Source organism: Coregonus lavaretus (genome assembly GCF_964263955.1).
Source record: "Coregonus lavaretus genome assembly, chromosome: 27".
Lineage (NCBI taxonomy): Eukaryota > Metazoa > Chordata > Actinopteri > Salmoniformes > Salmonidae > Coregonus > Coregonus lavaretus.
In genome coordinates, this window is record NC_140014.1 from 2819557 (window position 1) to 2832605 (window position 13049).

A 13049-nucleotide genomic window follows, 5' to 3' on the forward strand; every position below is an offset into this window, starting at 1 on the left:
TTTGTGTTGGTTTACTTATTTTTTGTAAGGATAAAGAACCTGCCAGAATCAACAACTCTGTCACGGATTGGAGCCATCTGAAGATGACAGGTGCAGCTGATAGCTAAGGACCTTGGCTATTCTTTTCTTTCATTTGTGGAGGTTATTTCCCCTCCGTCTTTGTGGGAGTTTCACAGAGATCTTGTTCACTGAGGAAATCAACTTAAATTGAGCTGCCGCAATGGGCTGTTCCCCATCTAATGGTAACAATTTTGGGGGTCAGGACACCTTTAGAAGGGGCAGGACACTACTACCAGGGGGCCAAGAGAGCCCAGGGAAGTCCCAGTCTGATGATGGAGGGAGTGGAGGCTCCTCCGGAACAGGAGACACAGATGGAGAGACTTGGGAGAGGGGAAGTGGGGAGAGGAGAGTGGCTGGTCAGACCTACTCTGTTCAGAAGGAAGCACCTTCAAACCCACAGAAAAAGAGACCCACCCTGACCGAGTTGGTTCCAGAGGGGGTCATCCTGGACAAAAAAGTGGGGACTCAAGAGACAGATATCAACACAGGGCCACGTGGAAAAGAGAAACAAAGAGATAAGCAAGATATGGCTGACAAAAAGGGTGGACGAAAACCAAAAAAAAATGGCAAAGGAATCAAACCGACCAAAAAGAAAGAGAAGGAGAATAAATCTCTCCTTGTGGAGCAGAAAGTTGACTTTCCGGAACCTTTAGTGAAAGCCCACCAGGCTATGTATGCCTATTTGAACCCAAGCATCAACAAATATGAGATTCTGCTGGGGCTCCTGGACCAGGCGACCCAAACCCAGGTGTCTGTGCAGCCAATGGTGACCTTCATGGCTATGCGCTACGAGGAAATCAACCGAGGGCTGGAGGAAATGGCAGACGAGGGTGAAAGGCTTCTGAAGGACAATGGGGAGCATCTCGCCTGGCCAAGCCCAATGAAAAACCTATCCAGTTTTCCCCCTCTGAAGTTTGGATCCACCAATGCTGAGCCTTCACCAGACCTCTTGCAGCAGCTACTTCAGTATACCACTCAAAGGATGCAAAATGTGAACCAGTCTGTGGGTGGCATTGGGGACTCTGCCTTAGAGGAGGCAGCTGAGTACTTCATCTCTGTCTCTGAGCTGCTGGAGGAGAAATTAAAAGCTAAGCGTAAGGTGGAGACAAGACTGATGCAGTTGCTGACTCGCATTGAGGCTGCCTCACTCCGTAAGCCCGGACCAGAGGACTCTGCATTGTTCAGTGAGGACAGTGGAATTGGGGCCGAGAGCGAGTCACTGGCTGGGTCTGAAAGAGTTCGCCGTGGAAGCTGTGAGTACACTGCGACCAACCGAACCACTCCTTACAGTCCTATTGGCACCAATGCTACCCCAGTCCAGCAAGGGGCACCAAGGCAACATTTTACTAAGAAGGTGAGCCCCAGCAACTCCCTAAACTCCATAGACTCAACCTGCACCACAATGGGTAAAGAGCAGAAAGACACAGAGTCACTATTAGGATCTGCCTTTTTAGATGATGGTGAGGAGGATGACGATGATGAGGAGGAGGGGGAAGAAGAGGGAGAAGGTGGCAGGAAGCGATCTAACTCTTCACCATCTGATCCTAACCAGCAACCTCATCGCCTGGCACCCAGGCGCATAGAGAACCCTCAAAATGTGGAAATGACCCTGAAAATGAAAGATGCCATAAGTGGTCGGATTAGATATGTTCCCTCACAATGTGACAGTGCCAAAACTAAACCAACAGACAGCCCCAAGATCAGCAGGCGCCAGTGGACAGATGGGGAGGAGCGATCACCAAAAAGGCCCCAAACTGCAGCCCCTGTACAGAGGGCAATTAAAAAGACCCCTGTTCCCAAAGAGTGCCGTTCACAGTCTGCCGAATCCCTCCACAGCAAAGGTGAAGATCCAACACTTCTTGAACTTGAGAGGACACAGAGGGATCTGAGTCAGAGGCTAGAGAGGATGAGCAAAGGCAGGATGGAAGGGAATGCTAATACAGGTCCCGCTAAACAGAACCCAGGAGATACTGCAAAGTCCCCGGCATCCAATCGTCTACAATCCACCCTGCAGAAGAACAACAACACTCTTCCAATTCAGGACAAGGCAGGGCTCACTAAGCATAGCTCCTGGGAACAGGGGGCAACCAAGGACATGGAGGAGGAAAATAAAAAGAAAGACAAGAAAACCCCCAAGGGGCAGTTGAAAGCCACCCCACCTCCTAGCCCTCCACTGTCACCTCGTCCGTCCTCAGGATTGTACCGGGGAAGGAAATCTGTCAAAAGGCTGATTGATACCTTCAGCCAGGGGGTGGACGAGCCCAAACAAGAGGCCTCCAAAGTGTTAGGGCCTATCAAAGGGGTTCGAGAGTGTGGGGTCCCTGTTATGCCTGGAGTAGGTGACATCGAGGCCATACTGAGCAGTGGGGTCAGCAGTTGTAGGACAGATGACTTTGACCTACAAAGTCTGCCACCCCCTCCTCTTGAGGTCCTGATGGACAATTCCTTTGAAGATGCACAAAGCCTCACAGTAAGCGAAGTAGATGATGGGGTTGCAAGTAGGGGTCGATCCCCTGTTCCCAAGAGGGCTACGGCATCTCAGAAGCTCCGTGCCTCCATGCAGTCTGTGACATTGCTACCCAGCAGAGGCAACCTGCCCCAGGGCTCTAGCAGCATGTCCCCTGCCCGGACTGTACGGCAGGATACCTCTGCTAGTTCCAGGATTAGCCACCATGAGCCTCAGCTGGAGGTAGACCCCGAGACAGAGGAGGCGGCCACTCTCTACAAGCAAGCCAGAAAAGTCATCCACTTGCGGCACTCCTCAGAGTCTCCAATGGAGAAAGGTCAGGCTGTGCCCAGGAGGCCCTCTCCCAATCGAGCAGCATCGGGAAGGAGACAGAGCGATGACTGCCCCTTCGAGACAGTGCCTCCCTCTTCAACCGTCAATAGCCAACCACCTGCCACCCTGCCTATATCTAGAGCTCGAATGCTGCCTTCCACACCTTCAACCCCAACCGGCTTGCATCGAAGACTCCCAAGCCCACCTGCCTCAAGACAAGTAATGACCCCAAACTCCACCTCTTCTGGCTCCACACATTCTTTCAAGGCACCCTCACCACCAGCGTCCCCTAGGGTACAAAGATGGAGACGAGAGAACAGCATCAACGACTCCACACCAGCGGCTTCAGCTATCTCTCAGTTAATCAGTAACGCTCGCTCTGTTTTCTGCCCGGCCTCGCCCTCACTGTTTGAGGCCCAACCCTGTCCCGTACCCCGCCCCCCCCAGACTTGGGCATCCACCGGTGGCCATGTAGTCCCACGTCCCTGGGGAGATCGTGGCAGGCTCCCTATGTCTGTGCGAGGGCCACAGCCTTTCATCCGACGCAGCCAGTCAGACCAGAGGCCCAGTCTAAGCCTGCCGCCCAGGGCAACCATCGTCTCATTCGCAGAGACTTGTGGGAGTGAGCCAACTATCAGCACACAAGGGTGAGTGTCAATGTTGCCCTCTCACTAAATCTCTCACTTTCAAAACCCAATAATAAAGTTTTATGCTCCCACTAGCTCTAATATCTTTCAATTCATAAATCGATGTGTTCACGGGCAAATTTAGTGAAGGAATAATAATAATAATAATAATATGCCATTTAGCAGACGCTTTTATCCAAAGCGACTTACAGTCATGTGTGCATACATTTTTACATATGGGTGGTCCCGGGGATCAAAGCCATCAAAGTTACAAGCGCCATGCTCTACCAATTGAGCTACAGAGGACCACAATGGTATGTCTATGATTTAGGATATTGCAATGAGTATTTGTTTTCCTCAAAGAAGGTAAAAGCCCCATGTCACTCTTCTTGTAGTCAAAACTCCCTCTCTGCTGTAGCACAGTATTGGATCACTAATAGGGAAACAATATGAACAAAGAATTGGCTGTCTTCATGATGCGATTATCATCCTGTTTTAGTTAGAACTGGAAATGAAAGAACAAGGCATGTGAATAATGTACCCCTCTATTAAAAATAGTCAGCACATATGGTCACCTTTCTGCTCCATTCAAGTATACTATTGACTTGATTAATTTCACAATAGCCATCATACTATGTGCTCTATGCTTGACTAAAACTATTATTACAAATCACAAATATTCAAATACATGACCTCTGAAATTAAGTTCACTAATTGTGGGGCATGTTAGACAGGTTTCTACTTTCGGTTTTCATCTTTCATCAACACAACTTGTTATGGGTTACATACGAAGACAACTGCATTCATGCTTGAAACTGGACATTATTTTATTTTATCACTGAAGTTGAAAATACGATTAGAGAAATTATTTAAGAATCACAATGATATTTCAAAGAGCACCCTTGACTCTTTTTGTGATTGTCACCCAGATTCAAAGACGAATAATAGAGGGCAAATGTAATGGATTCACACACTATTGTTTGACTATCAGCATGAATGTCATTTGAAATCAATGACCAATATAGGTGATACAATTACAAGACACTTGAAAACTACTCCCAAGGTTTCAGGTCACATCAGTTTTCTCCTTTTGGTAACCAAATCATAAAATATTTTTTAATAGTTGGAAAACAACCAACTACACTTCTCCAAAGTGCAGTGTTTTGTGTTTTCAGGCTTGAATACGTTTAATTAGTTAATATTACTATAAGAACTGACATCCATTTGTAGGGGAGAGTGGGGTAAGTCATGCCAAAGGGTTAGTTGAGCCACCCAGGGCCGGCTCCAGGCATAAGCGACATAAGCGGTCGCTTACTGTTGAGAGTTAGAATAGTAGAATACACAAGGTGGCATTTTAAAATGTGGTTGTGCATCAGCACTTTTTCTGGTCCTCTGTAGCTCAACTGGTAGAGCCCGGCGCTTGTAACGCCAAGGTAGTGGGTTCAATCCCCGGGACCACCCATACACAAAAATGCATGCATGCATGACTGTAAGTCGCTTTGGATAAAAGCGTCTGCTAAATGGCATATTATTATTATTATTATTATTATTCTCTTGTTATGTCAGTCACTGACAGTCACTCAATTAGAATGTCAGCTAGGCAGCTATCTAAACTTGTAGTAATGATGGCCGAATAACGACCGGGCAAGCAGGGCTGGTGCCCAGGGGCCCTGACCTCCAGGGAGCCCCCATTGATTTAGTTAGTCATTCACACTCAGATATCATTAACAAGACTTAGTAAAATGTGTAGAATTGCAGGAAATTAGCTTTAAAACTACAAAGATTTCTCTCTGCCCCATGGCAAAATGAGTAGCATCGCATGAAATGTGTGCTTCTACATCTGCATTGCTTGCTGTTTGGGGTTTTAGGCTGGGTTTCTGTATAGCACTTTGTGCCATCTGCTGATGTAAAAAGGGCTTTATAAATAAATGTGATTGATTGATTGGTGGTATAAAACTATAGTATACTATAATTAGTATATATACTATAGTAATTAATGTAGTGTTTTTTTAGATTGTAGTATACTGTAGTATTTACTGTAGTGTTTTGGTAGACTGTAGTATTTACTGTAGTGTTTCTGCGGACAGTAGTATAGTGTAGTATTTACTGTAGTGTTTTTGCAGACATTACTGTAGTATTTACTATAGTGTTTAAAAAAAAAAAGTATCTTTGATATAGAAGTGGAGGCTTTCTCCTTGAGGAAACCTAATTGAGAAATATTAAAGAGCACATTTTCCATAACCTGTAGGTAGATAGGATTGGGGTCTGCTTCTGCTCTTTCTATAACCTGTAGGGGACACAACATATACTGTAGGTTTCTCACTTATGGGTGGCACAAGGGGAATGGGCAGGGTATATGCAAATTAAATACTGTAGTATTTACTATAGTTAAAAAGGTGTTGTGTTTTAACGGACGTTACTGTAGTAATTGCTGCAGTTATTTTTTTCTCTGATAATAGTGTAGTATTTACTATAACATTCTACAGTATACTACAACATTCAAGTACTACACATGATCTAGGATACTACAGTGTGTAGTATAGTATTCTACAGTATACTACAGTTTACTACAGAATTCTATAGTAAGTACTGTAGTATTCATTTCATGGAGTCTGAAGGAAGAAACCATATGGAAAAGTGATAAGCAAGTTAAGTCCAAAAAACAGATTTTCACAAAGTCAAATTAGTTTAATGTGTTATAAGTTTCATGAAGCTTGTATCTGAACCAAAATAGATTGTTTTAAGACTGTTTTATCCATCAGTTGGGGTCTATATAAGCTACAATATTTGGTCCTAAACCTAGCATGAAAGTGCATCCTTGTAGCTGTGTTGGCTAATATACTGTAGTCAAAATGTTTGCTTTGGTGTTAATTGTGCCATTTGGCCAGGGGAAAGTTGAGCCAATGGCTCCTTCATATCCCATACAAATGGTGATTACATTTAGTCAGTTTTATGCAAAATATGCATAGAATTTGTTTAGCAATTTGTCATGCATATGAACTCAAGTGCATTTTTATTGTTACAGAGCAGACATCATCATGCCCCGTCTATACAAACGTAAAACAAGCAGGGGTCTATTCCCCCTTGAGGTTCTTGAAAGAGCAGTCAAAGAAGTGAGAAGGGAAGTCCATTCGAGCCCCAAAAAGGGATGAAAAAAATAGCCGAATGACACTGAAGAAGGGCGGCAGGTAGTTTAGTGGTTAAGAGCGTTGGGCCAGTAACCGAAAGGTCGCTGGTTCTAATCCCTGACTAGGTGAAAAATCTGTCGATGTGCCCTTGAGCAAGGCACTTAACCCTGATTGCTCCTGTATTGTCGCTCTGGATAAGAGCGTCTGATAAATGACTAAAATGTAAAATGTAAGAAGTACAATGACAAAGAAAGGGATGAAAAAAATAGCAGAATGACACTGAAGAAGGGCGGCAGGTAGCTTAGTGGTTAAGAGCGTTGTGCCAGTAACCGAAAGGTCGCTGGTTCTAATCCCTGCGCCGACTAGGTGGAAAATCTGTCGATGTGCCCTTGAGCAAGGCACTTAACCCTAATTGCTCCTGTAAGTCGCTCTGGATAAGAGCGTCTGCTAAATGACTAAAATGTAAAAAATAAAACTATGGCTCAACTTACACTGTCCCTACACTGTAAAACTTTCCCTGTAAATTTGCAGCATTATGCTGGCAGCTGAGTTACCAGGTAAATACTGTAATTTTGCTTTACAGAAGGGATGTTGTAAAATGTTTTACAGTAAGAAAAACAGTGCTGTATTATTAGTTAGTTATTAGTTAAAGAGCCTACTGTAATCATTACAGCAACACAGCTGTATTATATAATTACAGTAATTTTCTTGCAACTCTGCTGCCAGTATAATGCTGAAAAGGTACAGTACAGCATGTTACCGTAATCAGTTTTACGGTACCAGTACACTTACTGTAATGTTTTTACGGTAATTGTAACTAATACATTAATTAATTAAATTAATTGAGGGGAAGCGGGGTTTGTATTTTACAGTATTTACCTTTAACTGCATGGGATTGGTGCAAGCAGGTTGGCTGCTAGGTAACGTATTTTCATATTACAGCATATCAAATATATATACTGAGTGCACAAAACATTAGGAACACTTGCTGTTTCCATGACATAGAATGACCAAATGAATCCATGTGAAAGCTATGATCCCTTATTGATGTCACCTGTTAAATCCAATCAGTGTAGATGAAGGGGAGGAGACAGGTTAAATAAGTATGTTTAAGCCTTGAGACAATTGAGACATGGATTGTGTATGTGTGCCATTCAGAGGGTGAATGGGCAAGACAAAAGAGTTAAGTGCCTTTGAACAGGGTATGGTAGTAGGTGCCAGGTGCACCAGTGTGAGTGTGTCAAGATCTGCAATTCTGCTGGATTTTTCGCACTCAACAGTTTCCCGTGTGAATCAAGAATGGTCCACCACACAAAGGACAGCCAGTAAACTTGACACAACTATGGGAAACATTGGAGTCAACATGAGCCAGCATCCCTGTGGAAGGCTTTCGACAACTTCTAGTCCATGCCCCTACGAATTTAAGCTTTTCTGAAGGTAAAAGGGTCTGCAACTCAATATTAGGAATGTGTTCATAATGTTTTTTTCACTCAGTGTATATACCAAATATATATGAATATTTGGTATTTAATATCACTTGCACTTATAGAGGCCTTAGCAAAGGTTTCCAAACTTGCAGTGAGTACAGGGCAAAATAGACCAAAGACATAGCAAATACTCAACCATTAAAGGTTTTAGGCTTGCTGCCACTCTAATCTGTCCCCTATACACATTTAACTGTTGGGGACCTACTACCACATATCAGTTCAATTGGTACAGCACTCTCACTCACAGATGCAACAAATGTAGCATCTTACAAGACACGCCTCAAAATATGTAGATGAGACAGAAACAACAATACCATGCACCTGCTAGCGGTCAAAAGGCTTTTGGCGCTCCAGAAATACGGTAAGGTACTGTATTCTGTGTGGTGGAATTACAGTACCATTTGAAATACAGTTCTTCTTTACAGTAATATACTGTTAAACCAACGTTTCATTGGAATTTACGGTATAATTTACAAGTTACACCTAAAATCACCAAGAGTGCATTGCGATATATGACAATTTAGTACATTGCTATTAGTTTTATTGTATAGTACTGTAAAAAAAAAAAAAAAACGACAAAAAAAAGGAACAGTGTATTTAACCAAAGAAGAGGATTAATTACAACACTAATTCAAAACCTATATTGTGTTGGGGGATAAAGACAAAGAGATAGTAAAATTGGGATTGGGTAGAATCTTAGATCTATGATCAGGGGAAAATCTATTCGGGGTTGTCACGCCCTGGCTCGGGGGAGTCTCGTATGTTGAGCCAGGGTGTCAGTTTCTATGTTTTGTTGTGGGTCTAGGTTATTGTATTTCTTTGTTTGAGTGACTCCCAATCAGAGGTAACGAGTGTCAGCTGTTGGCTCGTTGTCTCTGATTGGGAGCCATATTTAACTATCTGTCTTTCACGTTGTGTTTGTGGTTTCTTGTTCATTTCGGTTTGGGTGAAACTGTAGACGTCACGTTATCGTTTATTATTTTGATCGTGTGATCAGTAAATAAAAGATATGTTCACCTTCAATGCTGCGCCTTGGTCCTCCTCTATGTGTGACGATCGTGACAGAAGAAACCACCAAGATGGGACCAAGCAGCGTGTCCAGGAGCCATCGCCAGGGAGATCCCTCACAGATCTCCTTCGCCTCCTGGACTGGGTCAAGCCGAGGGAGGAAGACAAGGGCTTGACATTATGGCAGAAGGGCGAGAGGCTGGCGAGGGATATGGAGACCTGGTCCACGGGTAGGAGAGACGCCCCGAAAATTTTTAGGGGGGGGCTCACGACGTCGGACCAGCAGGAGGCCGCGATAGAGCGGCCCAGTGGGTTGCCGGAGAAGGCCGCCGGGTTACGGGGGCCACTGGTCGAAGAGGGGATGGAGGAAGTAGAGGCACGGCGAGAGGTACTGGCGTGTGTTGCCAGTCCGGTCCGGCCCGTTCCAGATCCCGGTGTAGAGCCAGTGGTGTGTGTCCCCAGTACGGTCCGGTCTATTCCTGCTCCCCGCACCGAACCTGCGGTGCGCGTCGCCAGCCCAGTCCGGCCCATTCCTGCTCCCCGCATCAAGTCTGTGGTGCGTCTCGTCAGCCCGGCTCTGCCCGTTCCTGCTCCCCGCACCAGGTCTGTGGTGCGCGTCGCCAGCCCAGTCCGGCCCATTCCTGCTCCCCGCATCAAGCCTGTGGTGCGTCTCGTCAGCCCGGCTCTGCCCGTTCCTGCTCCCCGCACCAGGTCTGTGGTGCGCGTCGCCAGCCCAGTCCGGCCCATTCCTGCTCCCCGCATCAAGCCTGTGGTGCGTCTCGTCAGCCCGGCTCTGCCCGTTCCTGCTCTCCGCACCAGGTCTGTGGTGCGCGTCGCCAGCCCGGTCCGGCCCATTCCTGCTCCCAGCACCAAGTCTGTGGGGCGTTTCGTCAGCCCTGTCCGGCCCGCTCCTGCTCCCCACACCAAGCCAGTGGTGTGCGTCGTCAGTGCAGCACGGCCCGTGCCTGTTCCCCACACCAAGCCAGTGGTGTGCGTCGTCGGTCCGGCACGGCACGTGCCTGTTCCACTGGAGCCGGATCCGCCGCCTAGGCGGAGTGCCCACCCAGTCCCTCCCCTGTTGTGTTTCGTTGGCGCGGTCGGAGTCCGCGCCTTTAGGGGGGGGTACTGTCACGCCCTGGCTCGGGGGACTCTCGTATGTTGAGCCAGGGTGTTAGTTTCTATGTTTTGTTGTGGGTCTAGGTTATTGTATTTCTTTGTTTGAGTGACTCCCAATCAGAGGTAACGAGTGTCAGCTGTTGGCTCGTTGTCTCTGATTGGGAGCCATATTTAACTATCTGTCTTTCACGTTGTGTTTGTGGTTTCTTGTTCATTTCGGTTTGGGTGAAACTGTAGACGTCACGTTATCGTTTATTATTTTGATCGTGTGATCAGTAAATAAAAGATATGTTCACCTTCAACGCTGCGCCTTGGTCCTCCTCTATGTGTGACGATCGTGACAGGGGTAAGTGGGTTCAGAGGCGGTGTAACACAGAACGGGACAGTTTGGGCAGGACAGCATCCAGGAGAGAGAAGTCAGCAGCTGCTGAAAATATTCTTCCACTTCACTGCCGTTTCAAGAAGATATTTACTAAAATAGTCTGAGCTTCATGCGTCTCACCCGACAACATGAGGTTGTAGATTTGAATCTACAATAGGCATAAGCTATTACTGTAAAAAGGCTTCCAATTACAGTTAATAACATTATTCTTCAGGATTCTACCCATAATGCAGTGCAATCTACAGCATTCATTCTGTAAAACACGTTTAATACAGTGCGGTCAAAAACGTGATTTTCCTGTATTTTATATATTTTTCCACACTATGAGGTTGGAATAATACTGTGAAATTGTGAAGAATTTCAATCATGCTAGAGTGCATATCTTCAGCGCTACAGATTGAATCCAGCCCAAAGACACCCACACAAAGGTCTGTAGATTCTCTGTCTTACTAGAAAACCACTGGAGCATGTAACGTTAATGCAGCAAAACTGGTTTGTTTGGATGTTGCGGAACTAATCCCAGACAAATGACAAGCATCGTATCGACTGCCTTGAGAGATAAAGGTGGGTGAGATGGGAGGGTGAAATAAGGTCAAGGAGAGGAGAGAGGGGAGCTTTGCATTAAAAATGAAAGTGCTGTAAGGAGATTACAGCACAATGATGAGTCATACAAGATTGATGGTAAATATTCAAAACCATTAAAGTACCCTGACCCTTCCATTTTGAGTTACAATGTATTTAAATAATTAACTGTTTTAGTATTGTTATGTTTTCACTCTGATCTTGCCACTGTGAAGTCGTAACACTAGATTTTGTGTGCCCTCTATTTTCCTCATCCTGGTAGCCTACAGTAGTACCTAACTAGCTAATCCTTGACGCATTATTCTACTATGACTAACAGTAGCTTGTTCTGCCAGGTGCTAACTGGTTGCTGATCCACCTGTCCTATTTCTCTAATCCTCAAACCACCTCTTAATTTCACTCCCATAGGCTGGAGGACGAGCCAACCAGAGACGACAAGTCATGGGACAGCCAATCGGATTTTAGAGGGAATGCCCGCTCTGCTTCACACCCAGACCTATGCATTGTGGGTCAGGGCCTTACATTGTGAATGAGGAGGCTGGTTAGTGGAAGACCAAGTCGGATTACGGATTAGCAGAAATATTTAATATTTTTTTCCCACTGGGAGTGCTAATTCGAAGAAAGCTTATCTACCGGGTGGTACCACTACCCAATACACACTTACATTTTTCTCAGAGACATTTTTCTATCATGTTATTTTATTCTGGATGCAGTGTGTTTGTGTGTACATGTGCATGCATGCGTGCGTGCATGTGTGTGTGCGTGTTTATTTATTTTTCATTTTATAAACACTTTTTCTGACTTATATTTTCCATAACACATTTTCAACTCCATGTTTTCTATTTTGGTTTGTCAAAGTTTTTCTCTTGTTTTTCATCTTGATTTTTTCAAATAAAAATGTTCATACATGAACAACTGACGTTTGGACTCAAATCGATACTATAGGCTGGAATTCAATCAAAACCCATAGTGTACTACTTGTTATTGCTTTTTGCAGAACATTTAAATCACAGACACATGTCATATCTGAATATCCAGAACACAATTATCTGTCAGATGTCCTACTTAGCTATCATGCTCATTTTAATGGGGCTTGTTACAGTGGAGGAAAAAAGTATTTAGTCAGCCACCAATTGTGCAAGTTCTCCCACTTAAAAAGATGATAGAGGCCTGTAATTTTCATCATAGGTACACGTCAACTATGAGAGACAAAATGAGATTTTTTTTCTCCAGAAAATCATATTGTAGGATTTTTAATGAATTTATTTGCAAATGATGGTGGAAAATAAGTATTTGGTCAATAACAAAAGTTTCTCAATACTTTGTTATATACCCTTTGTTGGCAATGACACAGGTCAAACGTTTTCTGTAAGTCTTCACAAGGTTTTCACACACTGTTGCTGGTATTTTGGCCCATTCCTCCATGCAGATCTCCTCTAGAGCAGTGATGTTTTGGGGCTTTCGCTGGGTAACACGGACTTTCAACTCCCTCCAAAGATTTTCTATGGGGTTGAGATCTGGAGACTGGCTAGGCCACTCCAGGACCTTGAAATGCTTCTTACGAAGCCACTCCTTCGTTGCCCGGGCGGTGTGTTTGGGATCATTGTCATGCTGAAAGACCCAGCCACGTTTCATCTTCAATGCCCTTGCTGATGGAAGGAGGTTTTCACTCAAAATCTCAAGATACATGGCCCCATTCATTCTTTCCTTAACACGGATCAGTCGTCCTGGTCCCTTTGCAGAAAAACAGCCCCAAAGCATGATGTTTCCACCCCCGTGCTTCACAGTAGGTATGGTGTTCTTTGGATGCAACTCAGCATTCTTTGTCCTCCAAACACGACGAGTTGAGTTTTTACCAAAAAGTTATATTTTGGTTTCATC

At 44.8% G+C, this 13049-nt stretch overlaps 1 protein-coding gene across 1 annotated transcript; it reads left to right on the top strand.

Moving 5' to 3' along the window:
* Positions 1-220: 220 nt before the first annotated feature.
* On the top strand, positions 221-11697 carry LOC311102320 (photoreceptor cilium actin regulator-like; the record flags this gene model as incomplete). The annotated part of the gene is made up of 2 exons (XM_084143624.1): positions 221-3486; positions 11577-11697. The coding sequence occupies 2 exons, from the start codon at positions 221-223 to the stop codon at positions 11695-11697; spliced, it is 3387 nt and encodes a 1128-aa protein (XP_083999750.1).
* Between the last annotated feature and the right edge of the window lie 1352 nt (positions 11698-13049).